General features: G+C 25.2%; 1 protein-coding gene across 8 annotated transcripts in view; it reads left to right on the top strand.

Annotated features, from left to right (window-relative positions):
• Positions 1 to 19,087, top strand: part of LOC129617143 (uncharacterized) — a 109,348-nt gene that overhangs the window by 46,700 nt on the left and 43,561 nt on the right. For 6 of the 8 annotated variants that reach the window (XM_055532749.1, XM_055532834.1, XM_055532591.1 and 3 more), the window contains 4 exons: positions 6,191 to 6,312; positions 11,730 to 11,887; positions 13,152 to 13,244; positions 15,539 to 15,780. In XM_055532749.1, the coding sequence (XP_055388724.1) occupies positions 6,191 to 6,312; positions 11,730 to 11,887; positions 13,152 to 13,244; positions 15,539 to 15,780 (615 nt within the window). The remainder of the gene's footprint in view (positions 1 to 6,190; positions 6,313 to 11,729; positions 11,888 to 13,151; positions 13,245 to 15,538; positions 15,781 to 19,087) is intronic. The other 2 variants (XM_055532795.1, XM_055532702.1) reach the window with 1 other exon arrangement.

Here is a 19,087-nt window from a genome sequence, read left to right as displayed (position 1 = left end):
ATCATAGTATAAAAATGAGAGTATTTTTTTTAATTTTTTCATAAATCAAATCAGATCAAATCCAAAAAATTATGTATTCATGCCCATTTCTAAATTTCACCCCGAAATATTTTACACAAAAAAAGCATTTTCCATTTAAATCGTAATTCATTAAGTAATCAAAATATATACAATTTGAGTCATATTATATAAGTAGTACACACATATAATACAAATATTTAAAAATAAAAAAGACAAAATTTATAAAATTTGCAATTTAAAATTCAAAACTTAATTTGAAATTTAGTTCATATAGTTACTTAAATGATTACATTTTTCTTAAAATTGTATCTGGAACCGATGAAGTAATAATTACTCCATGACCTCATCAATTAACTCATTTATTTATCATAATGCATTTTTACATGCCATTATTTTATTACTTATACATTATACTTGTTCAATATAACATAACAAACTTAATATAAAATTTATAAATATTCTTTATACATTAAAATGCAATTATTTATTTTAATTTATACAAAATAAAATTCGTTTCCGTTATAAATACTTACATAATGTATATCGAAATTTAAATTATCTAAACGAATACTTAAAAATAATAAAATAATCTCAATTTCTGAAAACAAATAAAACTTTTACCATTCAAGAACACGAACTGAATCCAATGATATTTCGTCATTTTCATATGAACACATTTAAATTGCATTCATTCATAATTCACAAATAAATATTTTAATTAAATTTGAAACAAAAAATTATCAAGCAATTTTGACAAAATACACATTTCAAAACCACTTAACGTAATCCACTATCGTTGATACAAAAAAGAACCTTAAATACTCGTATTAAAATTTCAAATACCGAATGCAAAGAAAAATATTATACAAATAGACACAAGAATTATTTTTAAGTTCTTATTTTAGGTTTGATTACAATTTTGTGATTTTTGTTAAAATTATGTTAAATTTTTTTATTTTAATTTTTCTTGTTTCAGAAAGAAAAATTTTTGCTTTTTTTTCTTTGTTTTGTCAAATTATTTTTATTACAAAATATTTATTTTCCACTTTTTTAATTGTAATCCTTTAAAAAAATTTTTAGTTACCCAATTTTTTTTGCGAATGTGCTGCGCTAATAGAAAGTTAAAGCGTTTTTACAATGAAATATTCTTATGAACAAAAAAATATTTAAATTTAAAATTTATTAAAATAAAATCATTAATGAACAAAAACAATGTCTCCTTCGTATTCTTTCAATTTTAATCCAAATTAAATTAAAATTAATTTCAGTTGCCCAAAAATTAAATTTTAGTTTTAAACAATTTCGAATCATTAGGTAATATAAGGTAATAAAGTAAAATATAAGGTAAACATTATTATAAGATTAGTAACGTATGTATTATAGTAATATAATAGTAAATATGTGCGTCCCAAATTGACTGCAAATTTTTACATTGCAAGTTGGTTTGTTCATAGGAGATATATGCGAATTTATGTAAATTTTCGCAAAAAAAATTCACCATTAATGATTACGAGTACTATAAGATTTTCGGATACATTACATTTATACATAAAAAATAATTAAAGTTGAGTCAAACCAATAATCTGTAATGTAGAACTTTTCTCTTTAACAAATGAAAATACTGCTTTTAAAAACAGACTATGTACCTACTACATTATTAAAATTACTTTCATTCATATATGAATATATTTCAAAGATTGCATACATTTAAGATGAGACAGAAAAAAAATTAAAAGAAACGTTAACATAGTGGTTGAAATCAAGCGTTAATTTCGTGAACTTAGATAAATAATTATATTTTTTGGTAGCATTGCATTTACCGTTAGTTTTTTGCCTTCATATGAATTTGAAAGAGCTTGCAGTTTCGGAAATATAAAGTGTCAAAAATTCAAACTACAAATGTCCCACGAAAAGAGAATGGAGGTGGAAGAAAATTTTCTCGCAGCTGTTTAGTACTATCCCTGTTTAGTAATAAACAGTAGCTGCAAGAAAATCCCTGATAGAAATAAACTGTTTATTACTATCCCACAGCTGCTAAAATTTGAGACCACCACAACTTACAGTCTAAAAGAAAAACGATATCAAAAATTTGAAAAAAAAAAACCGACTTCAGATATCAGCTAATTTCAGCAGCCATTATGTCATTACCGTACCCTATATTAGAGGAAGGCAGATAGGTAAAAAATTTTCTTCTACAGAATTAAGTTTCTAGTAAAGACCCATTTGTATGTAAAATTTCATCTTGAAAGCTGTTTATCTTGAAGGGTGAAGTTTTGTAAACAGGTCCAAGGACGGACGAACAAAGTGAAAATAAAAAACAATTTTGTTATTAAAAAAGTTTTTCAAATTTTGAAACCAATTTAATAGTTAAATTTATTGCTTATATTATTTTGATTCAGGCAGCGTTTACAAATCAAGCAAAATTGGACAACTAAATCGTACAACTAATCGAATTAGTTTTTGAAACTATTTACAAATTAAATTTGATTTGATCAAATTTTCTGTCACTTTAATTGTTTTTTTATTGTTGTAATAAAAAACAAATAGAAACAAAAATCAGCCATTTTTAATTGTTTCAGCGGTAAAAAAATTGGATAGAAAATAGGACAAGGTTCTATTTTTTCATATGATTTAATTCATATGATTGGATTGGGTTTCAAATTTTGATTGTTTCAAACTAAATCGTACAATTTTTCTTGATTTGTAAACGCTACCTTAGCGTCGGATTTTAGATAGCGGCCTCGGAATTCATCAAAATAATACAATAACCCAAGCATATTTATAACAACAAAATGTTTGTTTAAATTTTCCGAGTGATTTGTAAAAACTTCCCTTCAAATCATAATAAATAATTTCTAGGAAACCAGCAGCTCTGTTATATGAGGAATAAAAATTTAAGCTTAAATCTAACTTACTGTTACAAGTGTAGGACAATAAACAGACTGTTATTTGAGTTTGTAACAAATATGAAATGATTTGAACGATCATATAATTATTAAGATTTTGTTAGAAGGCACCTTCTACATATTGCAATTAAAATTTGAAACTACTAGGTTCACAATTTTTTTACGTAGTTCTACTTTTTTGTTCAATGGTTTTTTAGAATAGAAAAGAATATAATCAATATAGCTAAGTAAAATAGATTATAATCTCACATATTATATAAAGTAAAACAGCTAGTACTTGCATATTCATTCAATGTGTAAATAACCTTACCATTAGTAAATAACATAGAAGTGCTGAAGAACATTCCACGAAAAGTATTTTATAACTACAAAAAATAAAGAAATTATAATGCAGCTTCCGAAAATGATTTTTAACAATCAATTTGGCTACTAACTACATTCCTAAATTAATTTATTTGTTCATATTATATTTCAGTAAAATTATTCAGTTTTACATTAATACAAAAAAGATTAAATAAACCTTATATATTCCTGCGAGAAGAAGGAGAACAAAATTATATAAAAAATTAATACAAATTACTTTTATGTTATCGTTAAACCTTTAGTTATCGTAATTTGAATTTTTTATTTTAAAAATTAAAACCAAAAATTGGAAAAATTAAAATCAATCCAATTAAACAAAAAACAAATTGAAAATAAAAATTTGAAATTGAAATCAGCATAGAGAAATGCAGTTCTTGTGACATACCTCTCTTCAGTTTCCTTAAAATTTAAGAAAATAGCTATAAATTAGTTACAATGTCTTAATTATAAAAACTGTTTTACAATTATAGCTATACCAGTTCTTATATTGGTATATCAATGCCACGTAAACCATTCAATTCCACAAACAGCGACAGAAAAAAAATAAGAACAAGTAAAAACGCTTCCCTGCACTTTGAGAATCTGAGTATAAAGATTTGTTTTGAGAATTTTGAAATTGCTTTCGCGATTGTATGGCCATGTCGAACCTGTCAGACCATTAAACAAAAACTTCACTTATACCCCTAACCTATAATTGGACACATAACTGCCAAATCTCATGGCAGTTATGTGTCCAATTATAGTCCTCATCTCCAAACTTTATTATTTTGAAATATCGAATATTTGAAATTGGCTTTGGAATTGTGTGGCAGCTATCAGAACCAGTGAAATCATTCCATTGAAATTTTTAGAGCACATGTAATTGAACACAAATATACAAAATTTCATATTTATATCTTTATTAGTTCTTCAAATATTTGAAATAAACTATTTAAATTGTATGGCAGCTACCCGAACCCAATAACTATTGGGTCCGTCCTCGGCACAAAAGAAGCAACTTATTGGCCATATTTGGTTTAATTTATTTTTGAGTTATCGTGTAATTGGAGAGACGGACGAACGACGGATAAACAATGTCTAAACAACGCAGAATTTTACGCTGAGCTAGAATATATATGTACGTCCATACCGAAGACGATTCCTTCAAGTGGTTACAAACTACATAACAAAGTTAATATACCCTTCACGAAGGTGCAGGGTATCAGAAGACTCAAAAATATTTTCCTCAAATATTGAAAAATCACCAAAATATGGTTTTAATATTCAAATATTTTCCTTATAAATATTTTTAATTAACTCTTCCTCAACCAAAAAAAAAACAATGATTAATTTACATGACGAAAGAAACAAAAAAAAAAATACAACAATCAAAAGGGATGAATATCAATTAAAATTTTTAATAACATTTACAATAATGACGGCAGTTAAAATATAACTTTATTGTAATGGAGTTTGAAAAAAAAGGAAAACAGAAGTCCTTTTTATTTTTCATATTTGTAAAGCGGGTATTGTTTTCATATTCATTTTAACAAGTTACGCTTAACGTATACTTAACGTTTTCTATTTGGTTAAGAAAGTTTTACGAATTTCAACTACACTTTTCAAGAATTTATCTAATGGAATGTAAATAGGTACCTACATACCTAGGTCCTTAAGTACAGTCTCTTTACTCTTTGAAAATAAATGATATCCTTACTTAATACAGCTCTTCAATATTCAGTGAATTTTTGAAAATCGGTTATGTTCTGACCATATCACACTCTTTTTGTTTTTCAAAAGTTTTTCGCCTTTCTTTGACTTTGTTTTTTATATCATATTTTTTTTATGCCTTAATATTCCTAGAAAATATTCGCTGATAATTTTAGTATCATTATTAAAGAGTTTATTAGATGATTTTTATGAGTTTGCTTTTAAAAATTACAAGGTTGAGGGAACGGAAAAAATAAGAAAGGATAACAAGTAAATAAAATGAGATATAAAATCAATTAAGGACTTACAAAATTTAAAATGCGTAATTTTTGGCATTCAAATTTAAATAAAGAGAATTGAATGAATGAGACAAGCATATTATTAAAATGAGTGGGCATAAACATAATTTATTATTCAAACGTTTAACGTTATTGTATAAACGTAACGTTAAAGGTCAGATTTCCATTTTGTCATATTTCACATAGTCTCATTTTAATTATTTTTATTATATAAGTAATTTATCATGTGAATTTAGAACTCCGTGGATAACACACTGATTTAGAGCATTTTTTCGTAATATTTGGAAGACTTGTAACAACTGCAAGTGCTGGATATTTATTTTAAGTACTTTTAATGATTTCAATTTCAAATAAATATTATAAAACAGTTTAATAAAACACGAAAAAGAATCAAAACCATCAAAAATTCATTTTATTATTATTATTTATTGGAATTATCATTCAATTCAATTTAATTTTATTTAATTATACGCAATTAATTTCTATATTTTATTTAATTTTATTTTTACTTATATGATTTGAAGAATGATTTTGCTATTTTCTTGAAACATTAATTTCCTCTATAGAAATTTTGAAAAATAAAAAAATAATATTAAATAAAAAATTGTAAATTGATTAAAGTGTGGTGTGCCTTTTTGCATTGTTGTGTGTGTAGTTTTTATTAATATAAATACATTAAATGAATGTATTTGTATGTTTTTTTATTGTTATCAAAAATAAATATATACATATATATATATACATAAATTTTATTGAAATAATAAAAAAAAAATAAACATTGAAATTGAATTTATTACAAAAATATTAATAAATTAATTTTATTTTTTGTTTTCTTTTAATTCTTTTTATAAAAAAAAAATCTATAATAAATAAAATGCCAAACAAAATCTAAATTGTATAACAAACGTGTAGCGTGTCATTTTATTATGAGTTTTCCAAAGAACAGGATTACATTTGTTCAAAACCAGAAGACTCAGGTATGCATCTATGTACAGATCTACCACCATATCGTGAAGGGCGAATGGTTTGTAATGGTAAGAAATCTAAAAAAGAAATTTTTGTTTTAAATATTTTTATTTTGTTTATCTATGAAAAAAATTTAAAATTATTTAAAATTAAACTATAACTCAATAATTACTGGATAGCTGTTATTTATTAGAACAACAGTCGGGTCAAATTGTGTTTTCCCTTCAATAAGTGAAAATTATTAAGAGCATAAACTTTTATTTGAAAATTCTGCTCTTAATAAACTATTGTCTTTTTTAAATTACTTTCCCTCATAAACCAAATTTCAAATTATTGCATACTTTTAGGATGATACAAAAGAAAATTAAAAAGTCCTTTATGTAATGGTCGAATTCAAGGGTTTATTGCATGAGTTAGGATAAAATAATTTTATTTTTTGATGGCATGACATTTACCGTTAGCTTTCTGCATTTCTTCATAGATATTTGGAATAGCTTGTAGTTTCGAAAATATAATGTGCCGAAAGTTAAATTTTACGAGCGGCGATCACTTGAAAAGAGACGAAAATGGAAAAAATTTTTTTTAACAAACTAAACTATTTATTGCTATTTATAAAAACTAAAAGAAAGAACGGATATTACTTTCCGTTTCAAGTATTTCCATGTTCAAGTACAATATGCCGCAGTAAAAGAAGTACTCTTCACTACTTTTTTGATTTGTACAATTAAAAATATTTCTTTATTTTTGTAACAATAAATAAATTGTTAAAAAAAGCATTTTTATAGGAATTTGGTGTTCTAGAACTTTTAGAGTAAGTGAGATAAGTTAGAAAATTTTGTTGTGAAAAAAATTGCAGAGTGAAACTAGTAAACACTTTTTTTTTCAAATGCAATAGGTTTAAATAATCCAAAAAATTATTAAAATGAAAAAAAAATTTTGACCAACATTTTTTCATTGTATAAAATATTGGCATCCCGCAGTGGTGTGAGGTTAAAAGCCCCTGACAGTTCTGGAGAATATTGTTGGTATGTCGGTACTTTTATTTTATGTCAACATCACAATTTAATTACATAAGTTAATTAATAAATGTTAACCACCATTAATAAATATTAGTAGTAGCATAGTTTGTCAAATTATTTTAATATTTCCGAAAGTGAAATATGTTGTATGGTTCCGAAGTTATAAGCATTTATTTATATGCAGGAAAACTCTGGTACGTTTTTTTTAACAGGCTGTAGCTCGAAAACATGTATATCTGCACCACCACCACCCCCTTGCAATTATTTACTTGAAATTGATTAAAGAATCATCCCTGAAATTATTTTCCACCTTATGCGAACCACCCTGTATATGTTCTAAAACTAATTATCAAATATAGTTATCCAAGTTCTCTTACTTTCAATTTGTATCACTTGATAAATAAATGTTTAATTATAATAAATGTAAATTGCTTTAATTAGAGAAATATAAATGTATTACAATTAATTGGTCTTGAAGTTCTTCCGAACAATAATACTTGAAATAATTAGTTATAGAAAAAGAACGGTAAACATCATAATTTTTAGGGCGTGAATAGGTCCTTTATATCTTTATAATTTTAGAAACCGTTACTTCCCTTTTCTTTACTTTAAACATTTTTACTTTTCATTTTTTTACTTTTTCTATCAACGAAAAAGGAAAGTAAAATATATCCTGACTTCGTTTGCAGAATGTCAATGATCCTAATTATATTCAAAATACCGAATTTCAATTTTGTTTACATCCTTGTTTTTATTATTTTTTCTTTTCATCTTTTCTTTCTCTTTTTTACATAAATCTTCTTTGTTTACTACGAATATTTGTATTGTTTTTTAATCCTCTTTAACCGTTAAAAAAGATCCATAAAAATCTTTTCCATTTTCTGTTTCCATAACGCACAAAAAAGAACCATAAATATTATTGTTGAAAAAAAAATTAAATATTCCTAGACATTATAAGAGACTAGCAATCATCAGACATGATAATTTCCATGTTTTTATCCTTATAAGAAAATATGAAGTGAAAATTTTAATATGACGTGTGTGTGTGTATATTAAGTTTTATTCTTAAATAAAATTAACATAAAAAATTGAAATTTTAATTTTTTCCTTCAGACCGGACTAAACCAATATTGAATAATTTATTCCAACTCTAACTTTCGAAATTTTAATTCTTTTTTGAAAAATGAATAAAAAAAGAAATTCTATTCAATTTTTTCTACAGTATAATGACAATGTATGTATGTAATTCTATATTTAAATCTTCCTACATCTCTATTTCAATAATAAAAATTAATGTTTTATACCTACACAAAGTCGGGTATTATTGAACTTACCGGTATTGTCAGAATCCATAAGTAAATTTCAATTAATGTTCGATAATAAGTAAATTTCGAAGCTCGTGCGGAAAAGGAAAAAACAACGCCGCAATATCAAAACAACTAAAATGAAATTACAATAGAATTAGAATAACTATTCTTAGAGCGATATGCAAATCATATGAAACCCTAAAGAAAATAAATATGTCAATAATTTACGGTTAAACATGCATAAACAACTCCCAAACAAAATTTTTAGGATCCAATAAAATTTTTTAATTTTGTGCCCGTATTAGTGATTTTAAAATTAGATGATCACACCAAATACATCTTAATCGTATGTATACACGAATTTTCTTCTTAAAAATTTTTAAATACTATGTCGAAGAGGAGTTTAAGCACAGAATTTGATTGTTATATTCCTAATTTGGCAATCAACTTCTAAGTTTTTTTCTTCATTATACATGTACCCTCAATTATTAGCATTATATTTTCTTTTTGTCTATATATTTCCAAACAAAGCCAAGGTACCTATTAAAATAAATTATTGTAAGTTACTACGTTACATTCATATTTATATCTACTCATAACGTATGTTTTTATTATAGAGTTTCTTCTGTTTTGTTGAATGTATGTGATATATTCAATAATATTCTGCGGCCAAATAAAGTTCATAAAATTATATTTACACAAAAGAAGAAGAAATAAAAAATTTAAGAGAATAAGAAAGCAGTTATTGTTACTGCATATAAAATTCTGTTAAAAAATTGACTCGTTTCCTTGAAAAAATTATTTGAAGGAAATTATGTGTTAAGCAACTACATTAAGTTGTACGACTCGAGTTATTGTAAATAAATATTGTAATATACACACTGCTTATTTGAAAGTTCTTTTCCCTTTACACACAAAATGTAAGTATGAATTTATTTTTAAGAAATAATTTAAAACAAGAACATTACTTTAATTTGAAACGAAGAAAAATAGAATTGACCGTGTCAACTCTGTGATACCCGTACGAATTCTTTATCATATGTGCGAGTAAAAATGCGATAGCTGACTATAGAACAGACTATGACTTTAAGTTGTCATATTACCATATTAATTAATGCAAAATTTCAGTACTGTGTGTTCAATATTTTCTATGTGAAACGAGTTAAGAAATTTTAATGATTTTTATCACACATAACAGGCCTAATAATACACTTGTTTTCACGAGATTTCTATATTATAGTTTCAATAATTTCTGAGATATAACCAAATAAGTTTAGAAGTTGTATGGCAGCTACTAGAAAGAGCAAAGCAATTTCAATGACTTTTATCAGACACATTGGTCCTGCTAATATATTCGCTTGTGTGAAATTTCAATATCACAGCTTTTATAGTTTCTGAGATATAACCAACTAACTTTTGAAGCTGTATGGCAGCTAGCCAAACCAGTACCCCGATCACATCCAATTTAAATGGGGTTCTGGAATCTACTATAATAAATCATTTGTAAAAATTTGGTGAACTTAGCTCAAGTAGTTTTTGTGTTACCGTTGGGAGGGACGGACGAACGGACAGATGGAGACATGGTTAGTGATGACATGGTTAAACTGACTTAGAAGGCTGATCATTATTTCTTAGCGTTACAAACGGTTAACATACGTTCGTACGACTATAACAAAACTTATATGCTCATTATTAATTAAATAAAGTTGGGTCAAATCAATGGTTTGTAAAGTAAGTTTCCTTTCAACAATTGAAAATAAAATCTAGCTATTAACATCCTACTTAAAAATAATATAGCTTTTACGTTATTTAGGTTAATTTCATTCATATACTGAAATATTTAAAGGATTGCATATACTTAGGATGAGATAAAAATAAAATTGAAAGATGCGCTAACATAATACTCGAGGTTTACTTTTTGTTAATGCGTGTGTTGAAAAAATATAATAAAAATATATAAGGTGCCAAAAATTCAAATTTTCCAAAATTCTAGAGGAGATAGCTTGAGAAGGGGTGGAGTTGGAAGAAAATTTTCTTGAAACGAAATAAAATATTTACAAATATATAAAAGCTGCTAATATTTCACAGGTTTTAGTATTTTAGCATAAATATTGCTTTTTGATATTTAATTACAAATAGAAAAGCGGTAGAAAAAAAACCCGAAACTACTTTTCTGCGTTTACAAATTTTGAAAAATATTTATTGTTTCTTTAAAATAAGTAGTCGAAAAATGACATTTTTGGGGGTATAACTTTTAGAGGGGGAAGATAGATAAAAATTTTCCTCTACGGAAATAAGTTTCTTGTAAATATCTTGTAAATAGAGCATGAAATATAAAGTTTTGTAAACGGGTCCGTAAGGACCGACGGACGGCCGAACGGACGGACGGAAAAAGTTAAACTTATAAGCACTTTATTTAAATATTGTTTTTTTGAAAAATTTCTAATAAACTTTTCTTAGATAATAGAAAAAAAGTTAATTTTTTTTATACAAATAAACGGTGACAAAGATCTTTGCTGATCGCAAAAGTTTCCAAATTGAAATTTGAGTTTGAGTTATAGGCGAGCTCGTATTAGTTAAGTGTGTGTTAATAATAAGTTAATAATAGATAGAGAATACCTAATTCATAGAAAATTTTCCTCTATATCACATTATTATTCTTTACAACTTAGAGCCAAAACAAAAAAAAATTGAATGATTTTAATAATCGACTTGTTGCATTTAACCATTACAAAATTTTTAAATTTTTCGATAAATGAAACTGTTGAAATATATACATAAATATGTGTATAATAAAATGTATAATTAATTAAACAAAATATATATAACTTGGTAATATAAATATATATATGTATATATATATATATATATATATATATATATATATATAATTTAATAATTATATTAATTAATTTTATATATATATATATGTATATATATATATATATATATATATATATATATATATATATATATATATATATATATATATATATATTAGCTTTGTTAATTAAGAACATATGTATGTATGTATACTCTTAATCAATACTTAAATCAATACTTAACCCACCATGCACAAAAATAAATATTTTGCATGCATTGACATTAAAAAAATTACGTGGGTGTTAATTTTTATTTTTTTTTTTTGTCTGTTTTCAGCTACCGCCCTCCCATTACCATCTTTAAATTATAAAACGAATGTATCTTGTGTTAACTGGAATCAATATTATACAAACTGTACACAATTGGGTGGTAATCCATTTCAGGGAACAATATCATTTGATAACATTGGTTTAGCATGGGTTGCGATATTTTTAGTAAGTAAATTAAAAAATAAAATTTAATTTATACGTATATTTTGTTTCATAATTTCCAACAAAATGGTAAGTGACATTCAAACAAAAAACTTGAAATTTAATTATAGTAAGAGATGTCATTTCCCAGCATTATGAAATTGAAACCTGAAAAACATTATATTTTTCTATTATGAAAGTTTTGACATTCATATTAATTTAAAAATAATTTATTAGAAGACATTCATAATTCGGCGACTTCTTTCGACATGTTTGTCAATGTTCTACTTTACCTAATTCCATTTTTTAAAAAAAAAATCCATCAATACTAATTACTAAGCTTCAAATTTTGCATATCGAGTTTTCGGTGGGAACGCACTTCTTCTTAGTAGGGAAACATAAATAAACTACTTTTAGAGAGATGTCGGTCTGTTTCGCCACGCGTGTATCTCAAGTTCGACTGAAGCGTTTTTATAAAATTTTATATGTAAGTTTATTTTGGCATTGGATTGGTAAAGTTTTGGGATATATCAGGCCTGGGGAACCTTTTAATGGGCGTTTTTTCCATTTTTGATCATTTTGAAAAAAAATATTCACCAAATTCACTTGAAATTTCATATATAAGCTTCATTCTTCATAACTTTTGGAAGAAATCAGGCGTTAGCATCTGGACGTTAACTACGGGCCAAATAAATATTTTTGCGTATATAAAGAGAAATAATCAAGCGATTTCATTGAAATTTAATATTTAAATTCGAGGTGTTAAAACAATAAATCTATAAATTTTTTGGAAAGATCAGAGCTCGGAAACTGATCTGAAGCAAATTTTACATTTTTTTACCATATCTACGGGACGAATTGATGGAATTTCTTGAAATTTAGCATTTGAGTTCTGATTGTTACCAGAAGTTACTGACGAACTTTTCGTATAATTCGGATTGCACAAAATGAAACTATTAAGAGCCACATTCGCATTTTTCTAGGTATATTAACTAAAAGCTTATTAGTGTCCTTAAAATTGTAAAAAAGTGTTCAAAGTGCATTTTCATAATCTTCAGGAATACTTTTACTAATCTAGACAATATACATTGCGATCGGTTATGACCATATCAGATTTTTTGTACTATTATCAACAGTTATTTTGCATCATAATATAATTTCAAAATGATTACTTCGTTTTAAGTATCTACATTCCCTTTTGATTAATATTTTGAGTACTTACTTGATTTACATATATTTGTATTTGCTAATAATAATCATATAATATAATTTTTTTTTTTTATAATAGGTAATATCTCTTGAAGGTTGGACAGATATTATGTACTATGTACAGGATGCACACAGTTTTTGGGATTGGATATATTTTGTTCTTTTAATTGTGGTAAGTTTTTAAAAGTTTTTCTGATTAAAAATAAAAAGTCTTATTTTACAAAATTAAATCATGGAGTACAGGATTGTATAGATGAACTCCTTAGAATTTTCAGTTTTGTTTGTAAGAAAGATGAGTGGGATCATAATTTTAAGGAAAGTTGGAAAACTACTAAATTAAACAAGCAATTAAAGCATCCGTACAGATTTCTTTTGTGATTTACTTACATATACATGAGAGTTTATAAATTTTTCTTTCAATATGTTTGTTATTTAAATTTTTTTGTACGAATTCCAAATATTTTATTTTCTGTTCCCAATTACAATCGTCTTTACTTCAAAAACGTTTATCGCAGCGGAAATGTTCTGATGTTTTAATAACAAAATGTATTTATAGGCCCCACTTTTTTAAATTTATATTTAATGGCATGCAAACATTCTTTACATAAAATGCAAATTATTTAAATTCTTCCTTTCCATTTTGATTTCAAAATGTGCACGTTGTCACATAATTTTCTTTTATATTACTTACATTGATAGGGTTACGTGTAATTTAAATGCTATCAAAATTTATATTATTTTTTAACCAGTGTTTTATTTTCTCATGAATTTATCCTTTGAATATTATTATTAATATTATATAAAAATATGTACTTGAAAAAGAGAAAAACAAAAAATTAACTTTCTTCTAAATCTTTTCAATATCACATAAAAAATCCTCAAATACATTATGTATACGTAGTAAGACAGAAAAGACGGAACAGGAGCCAAGTTGTTATACCAAATTATTAAGAAATATCAACAAAAAAATGGAAAAAAGGATAAAATAATACAATAAAACAAAAATTACAAAATAAAACACCAATTTTTCGGTTGTTTTCCAATTTCCAATTATTTTGATAAATACCAAAGAAAACAGAAATAAAATCCATATAAGAAAAACAAAAAATTGGATGAAGAATTCAAATTTGATTACTATTATAAGGGTAGATATAAAAAAAGTAAAGCGAAATGTAAACACAAAACAAAAATTCTTAAACAAAATCAAACAAAAATGAAGGGAACGCCAATATTCTCTTACACAAATAAAAGATTCAGAATGGCGCACAATATAACTCAATTTTCATATTTTAGTACACCTACTCTCTAATTGACGTTTACTTTTTTTTAATATCTTTACTTTAAAATTATTTGTAAGATTTTTCAATCCACAAAATACCCCCAATCGATCCCAATTTTCCACACGGAAAATTGGGATCGTAATTCAAGAAATCATAAATTGCCCTGGTACTTATTTTAAAATATTCGTAAAGCATTAGTATAAGAATTTTACTTATACGCATGTTTAAATAAATTGCGCAAATCGTAATTTCAAAAAAGTCTTCAACTCCTGAATAGTTTTTAAACACATTCTCGTAAAATTTGACAAATAAGCATTTCAAAATATTTGGTTTTTTTAGGATTTTTTTGTTTTCCTTTTTCACATTGGCTCATTTAACCGATGGGTCTTGAAGAGGGTTTTGATTTCAGGTTTTTAAATTATCAGTTTCTTGTTATAAATTATTTAATTTAATATTTAAATTTTGGGCGTAAAATTCATGTTCAGTGTAATTCAAAACGTGTATTTCCTCGCATATATTAGCAATCATATCATAACATACTTATATTTCAAATATTTGATTATTAGCTGAGATTTTTTTTATTTATGTCTACATATCGAAATCTTTATTTTTTTCAACGATTGTTTATTTTAGACTTCGTTCATTATAAGATACCTACATATAATGTGGTATTGTCGCTGGGTAAGAGAAATCGCTATTTCTGGTTTCTTATGAATTATTTTTTAAAATCAACTTGCTGGAAAATTTCCTTAAGGAAAAATATTACAATTTTCATCTTTAATTACTTGGTGGCCGAAAAGACTTAGGCTGTTGTGATTTGATTTTATGTCGATCCCCGCCAATATGAAATTCTAAATTTTCAATTATTTTATGAATTTCCAAATTAATTTGCGAACATTTAGGAACTACACAAAAGACCATACTTTAGAAAGTGTTCAAAATCTTCTACTTCAAGTTATTTTGCATGTTAAAAAACTTGAATCTTACATGTTATAATAATTATTTGTATATTCAGTAAAAGCTGATTGCATAATAAAACATCACTACCTGCTATAGAACCATTTTGCTTGCGATATCACTCGTATTCCTTATCTGCAAACATTTATGTTCTTAATACTTTTTTCATATTTTAAAAACAATTTCATCATTAAACAAATCAAAATTTAAATTCTTTAATATATTTCAGATTGGCTCATTTTTTATGATCAATTTATGCTTAGTTGTTATTGCAACACAATTCTCTGAAACAAAAAAACGTGAAATGGAACGTATGAGACAAGAGCGTGCTAGATATACTTCATCATCTACATTGGCATCAAGTACAAATAATTCTGAACCTGCAACATGTTATGCTGAAATTGTGAAATATATTGCACATCTATGGCGAAGGCTTAAAAGGCGACTGATTAAGAAGTACAGATTATATAAGTATGCCGTGTTGTTTTATTTTCAGTTCAGTTATGTTTTTAGTTTTATTTTCCTTTTTCAAAAAAGAAGAAAAAAACTATACATTAACAACAAACAAAACAATAAAAGTATACAGACCTTAAATCTTCTAAATATCTTTCTATATTACAACACCTCTATATATAATTAAAAACAATAAAAATAACTAAAGAAAAAAAAGTTAATTTAGGACTTCTGCATCTTTCATAATCTTTCAACACTCTGCCTGCATAAGTTCTAATTTTCTATTCTATATTAAAACTAAATGTCCACATACATTTCGATGTAAATTTAATTTCGTGTTTGAAATCTTTTAAAGCAAAAATTTGTTTGGCATATCCAATATTCTTTCACACTTTCTCAATATTCTCTTATAGATTAACACAAAACATTAATCCGTCTGTATGTTTAACCAAACAAAAATTGATAAAAAAAATATCATTTACCTTAAATTATTTCTTAACAGTAAAGAACTGTTTTTAATTTTATGCATTTTTTTTTTGAAAGTTTCTTAACATAAATGTATTTATGTATGTAATTTACATAAAACTAAAGTTTATTCCCTATTGTAAACAAAATGTTTACAATCTTACCATTATTTCGATTTTGATATAAAAATATTTTAAATAATAAAATAATTTTCAAATTACTCCTTGAAAAGAAAAATAATTAAACAAAATCAAAATTATACATAAAACAATAACATGTATACAGTAAAACATGTCCTTTGTATACTAATCCCAGGCAAATCGCGCACTACTTAAATTTTTTCTTCAAAGTAGTGGTAGACTAAAATAGTATATAGTAGTTAAATTATATAAGGAAACATTAAGTCTATAAAATCCTTACTTATTTATAATAACAAACTACTTTACCCATTATTAATTCCAGCAATTAAATTTTTCTTTGTAAAATTAGATATAGGCTACATACCTAATGTTCTTGTAATAATCAAGCAGAAAAAATTCGATACAATTGCATATCATTAGGAACAAACATTTTCAAAAAGATCAAATATTAGCTCATTATTGTGCACTGTCGATAAGCTAAAATGACACTATACACAAAACTGTTTGAATAAAAAAAATTACACTACTGTTCGATTTACGAGTTAAATTACGATACTGTTAATATTTTATTAAAAGATTTGTTGAAGAAAAATTCTATAACAAACTTTGTATGACGTCCTTTAAAAATTCTTAAAACTTATATAAAATATAGAGTAAATATAAATAAAGTAAATTAAAATATTGTAATTTGTTAATAAAATAAATTGACGGCCATTTTGTTTTTTTAAGACTCAACAAAGCTATGCTTGGATATAAAAAGCTTACCACTACTTTTCTGCTTTTGCAGAATTAAAAAAATTTTTGTGGTTGTGTTACAATAAATAATCAAAGAGTAGCATTTTTAGGACTTTGAAAGTTATAATTTTTAGGGTGGGGGAGATAGGTAAAAATTTTATTCTACTTAAACAAGTTTTTAGTAAAGATCTGTTTACATGTGAAATTTCAGCTGTATATCTTAAAGCGTGTAGAAGTTTTGTAAGCAGACATACGGACGAATGGACGAATGTACGAATGGACGAATAGATGAACGAGCGGACGAACAGACGAACACACGAACAGACGAACAGACGAGCGGACGGACGGGCGGATGAACAGAGTTAAACTAATAAGAATTTTTTTTTTAATTTTTTTAAAAATGTGCTAAAAAATAGAGACACAAATACATAAAAGAAATTGAATGAGTTATGAATAAATAACAAGGGTATGCAATAAAAAATTAATAAAAAATTTCAATAGATTTTTGAAATTTAATTTTTAGTTTTTGAATATGAGTTCCACACTTAATTTCCTATATTATAAGTACATAAATAAGATTAACGTTTTCGAATTTCAATTATTTCGAATTTCTATACAGAACTAGAAACAGAAATAAATACAAAAATAGAATATATGACTAAAATTTAACGAATTCCATATGTCATAAAATTTATGTAATTGTAGGAATTAATAATGGGAAAAATATTAATTTAGCACCCGACTATGTTTTTTTTCTCTCTATATATATATATAGGTCTCCTTGTTTTTATAGCCCTAGAAAAATGTTGGAAAAAACCGAATGAATTATTAGAATTCTTTTTTTTTTATATATGTAATTCCTTTGAATTACTTTAAAAAAATAAGAAAATATTTAGTCTAATAAAAAATAGCACTCACACATAATAATATACATACTTATACATTATGTAGTTTACAAAATGTTATTTTAAATAACGGATACTGAAAAAATGAAAAATTCAAGGTAACTTAACGGCAGATAAAGCACTGCACCATACGAAAATATAAATTTTCATTACTTAAATCGAGTTTTAATAAAGAATAAAGTAAAACCTGCATAAAATGAATCTATTACAAATATGTCATCTATGTATTTGTATTTGAAACATATTTGAGATTTTAAAAAATTTTCACTTGTAGTTTTTATCAAAAAGCAATAAAATTCAGTGTTAAATGTTTTCTTTCAATACAAAGTTAATAAAAATTTTATTTTCTTATATTATTGGAGATTTCACTCTTCAATCTAGAATTTATATTCTATTTTTAAACAAAGCAATATTTCGTTTATTTTCAAAGATAAATTTAAAGTTTCTGAACAGCGCATTTAAAAGGATGTTTAAATAATTCTTTTCATCTTTTAATAAAATCATATGTTGTCCTCAAACTAAGGATGTTTAAATAATCCTTGTGATTTTTTTACGACTCACAATTTCCTATTCCTTATAGCAGCCATCGGCAAAGTGCGGTCCATTTAACTTCAAAATATATGGCCGATAATACTGCTTACAAGACAAGAATATTTTCGATTGCACCTATTAAAATTTTCAAGAAATTTTGAGAATTCAATCATAGATAATAGACAATAGAAATTCCATACAAATTTATCGTTTGTCAAAACAAAACAAACAATAAAGTCAATTGAAAATGTAATTTTTCTTGTAAGTATGTAATGTAAAAACTCAAGTGGTCAATACTCATGCTGACATGGTATATATTTGCTCCTAACCCATAAAAGTTCGCCGACAGTTGCTTATAGTATATTATGTACGTACAAACATATTATAAAAGCTCAATAATAATAAAAATTTAATTTCTCATTTTTAAATTTTTGAAATGTCGAATAAAATTTGAAATAATTTCTTCATTATCATTTCATCAGTAAGTATATCAAAAGCGTGATAAAACTATTTTAGCATTATATTGTGGCTAAAACTATCAATAAATTT

The sequence above is a fragment of the Condylostylus longicornis genome, unplaced genomic scaffold (genome assembly GCF_029603195.1).
Source record: "Condylostylus longicornis isolate FDR11 unplaced genomic scaffold, ASM2960319v2 ptg000001l, whole genome shotgun sequence".
NCBI classification, from domain to species: domain Eukaryota; kingdom Metazoa; phylum Arthropoda; class Insecta; order Diptera; family Dolichopodidae; genus Condylostylus; species Condylostylus longicornis.
Note: the sequence above shows the minus strand (reverse complement) of the source record. Positions and strands in the feature narration are given on the sequence as shown.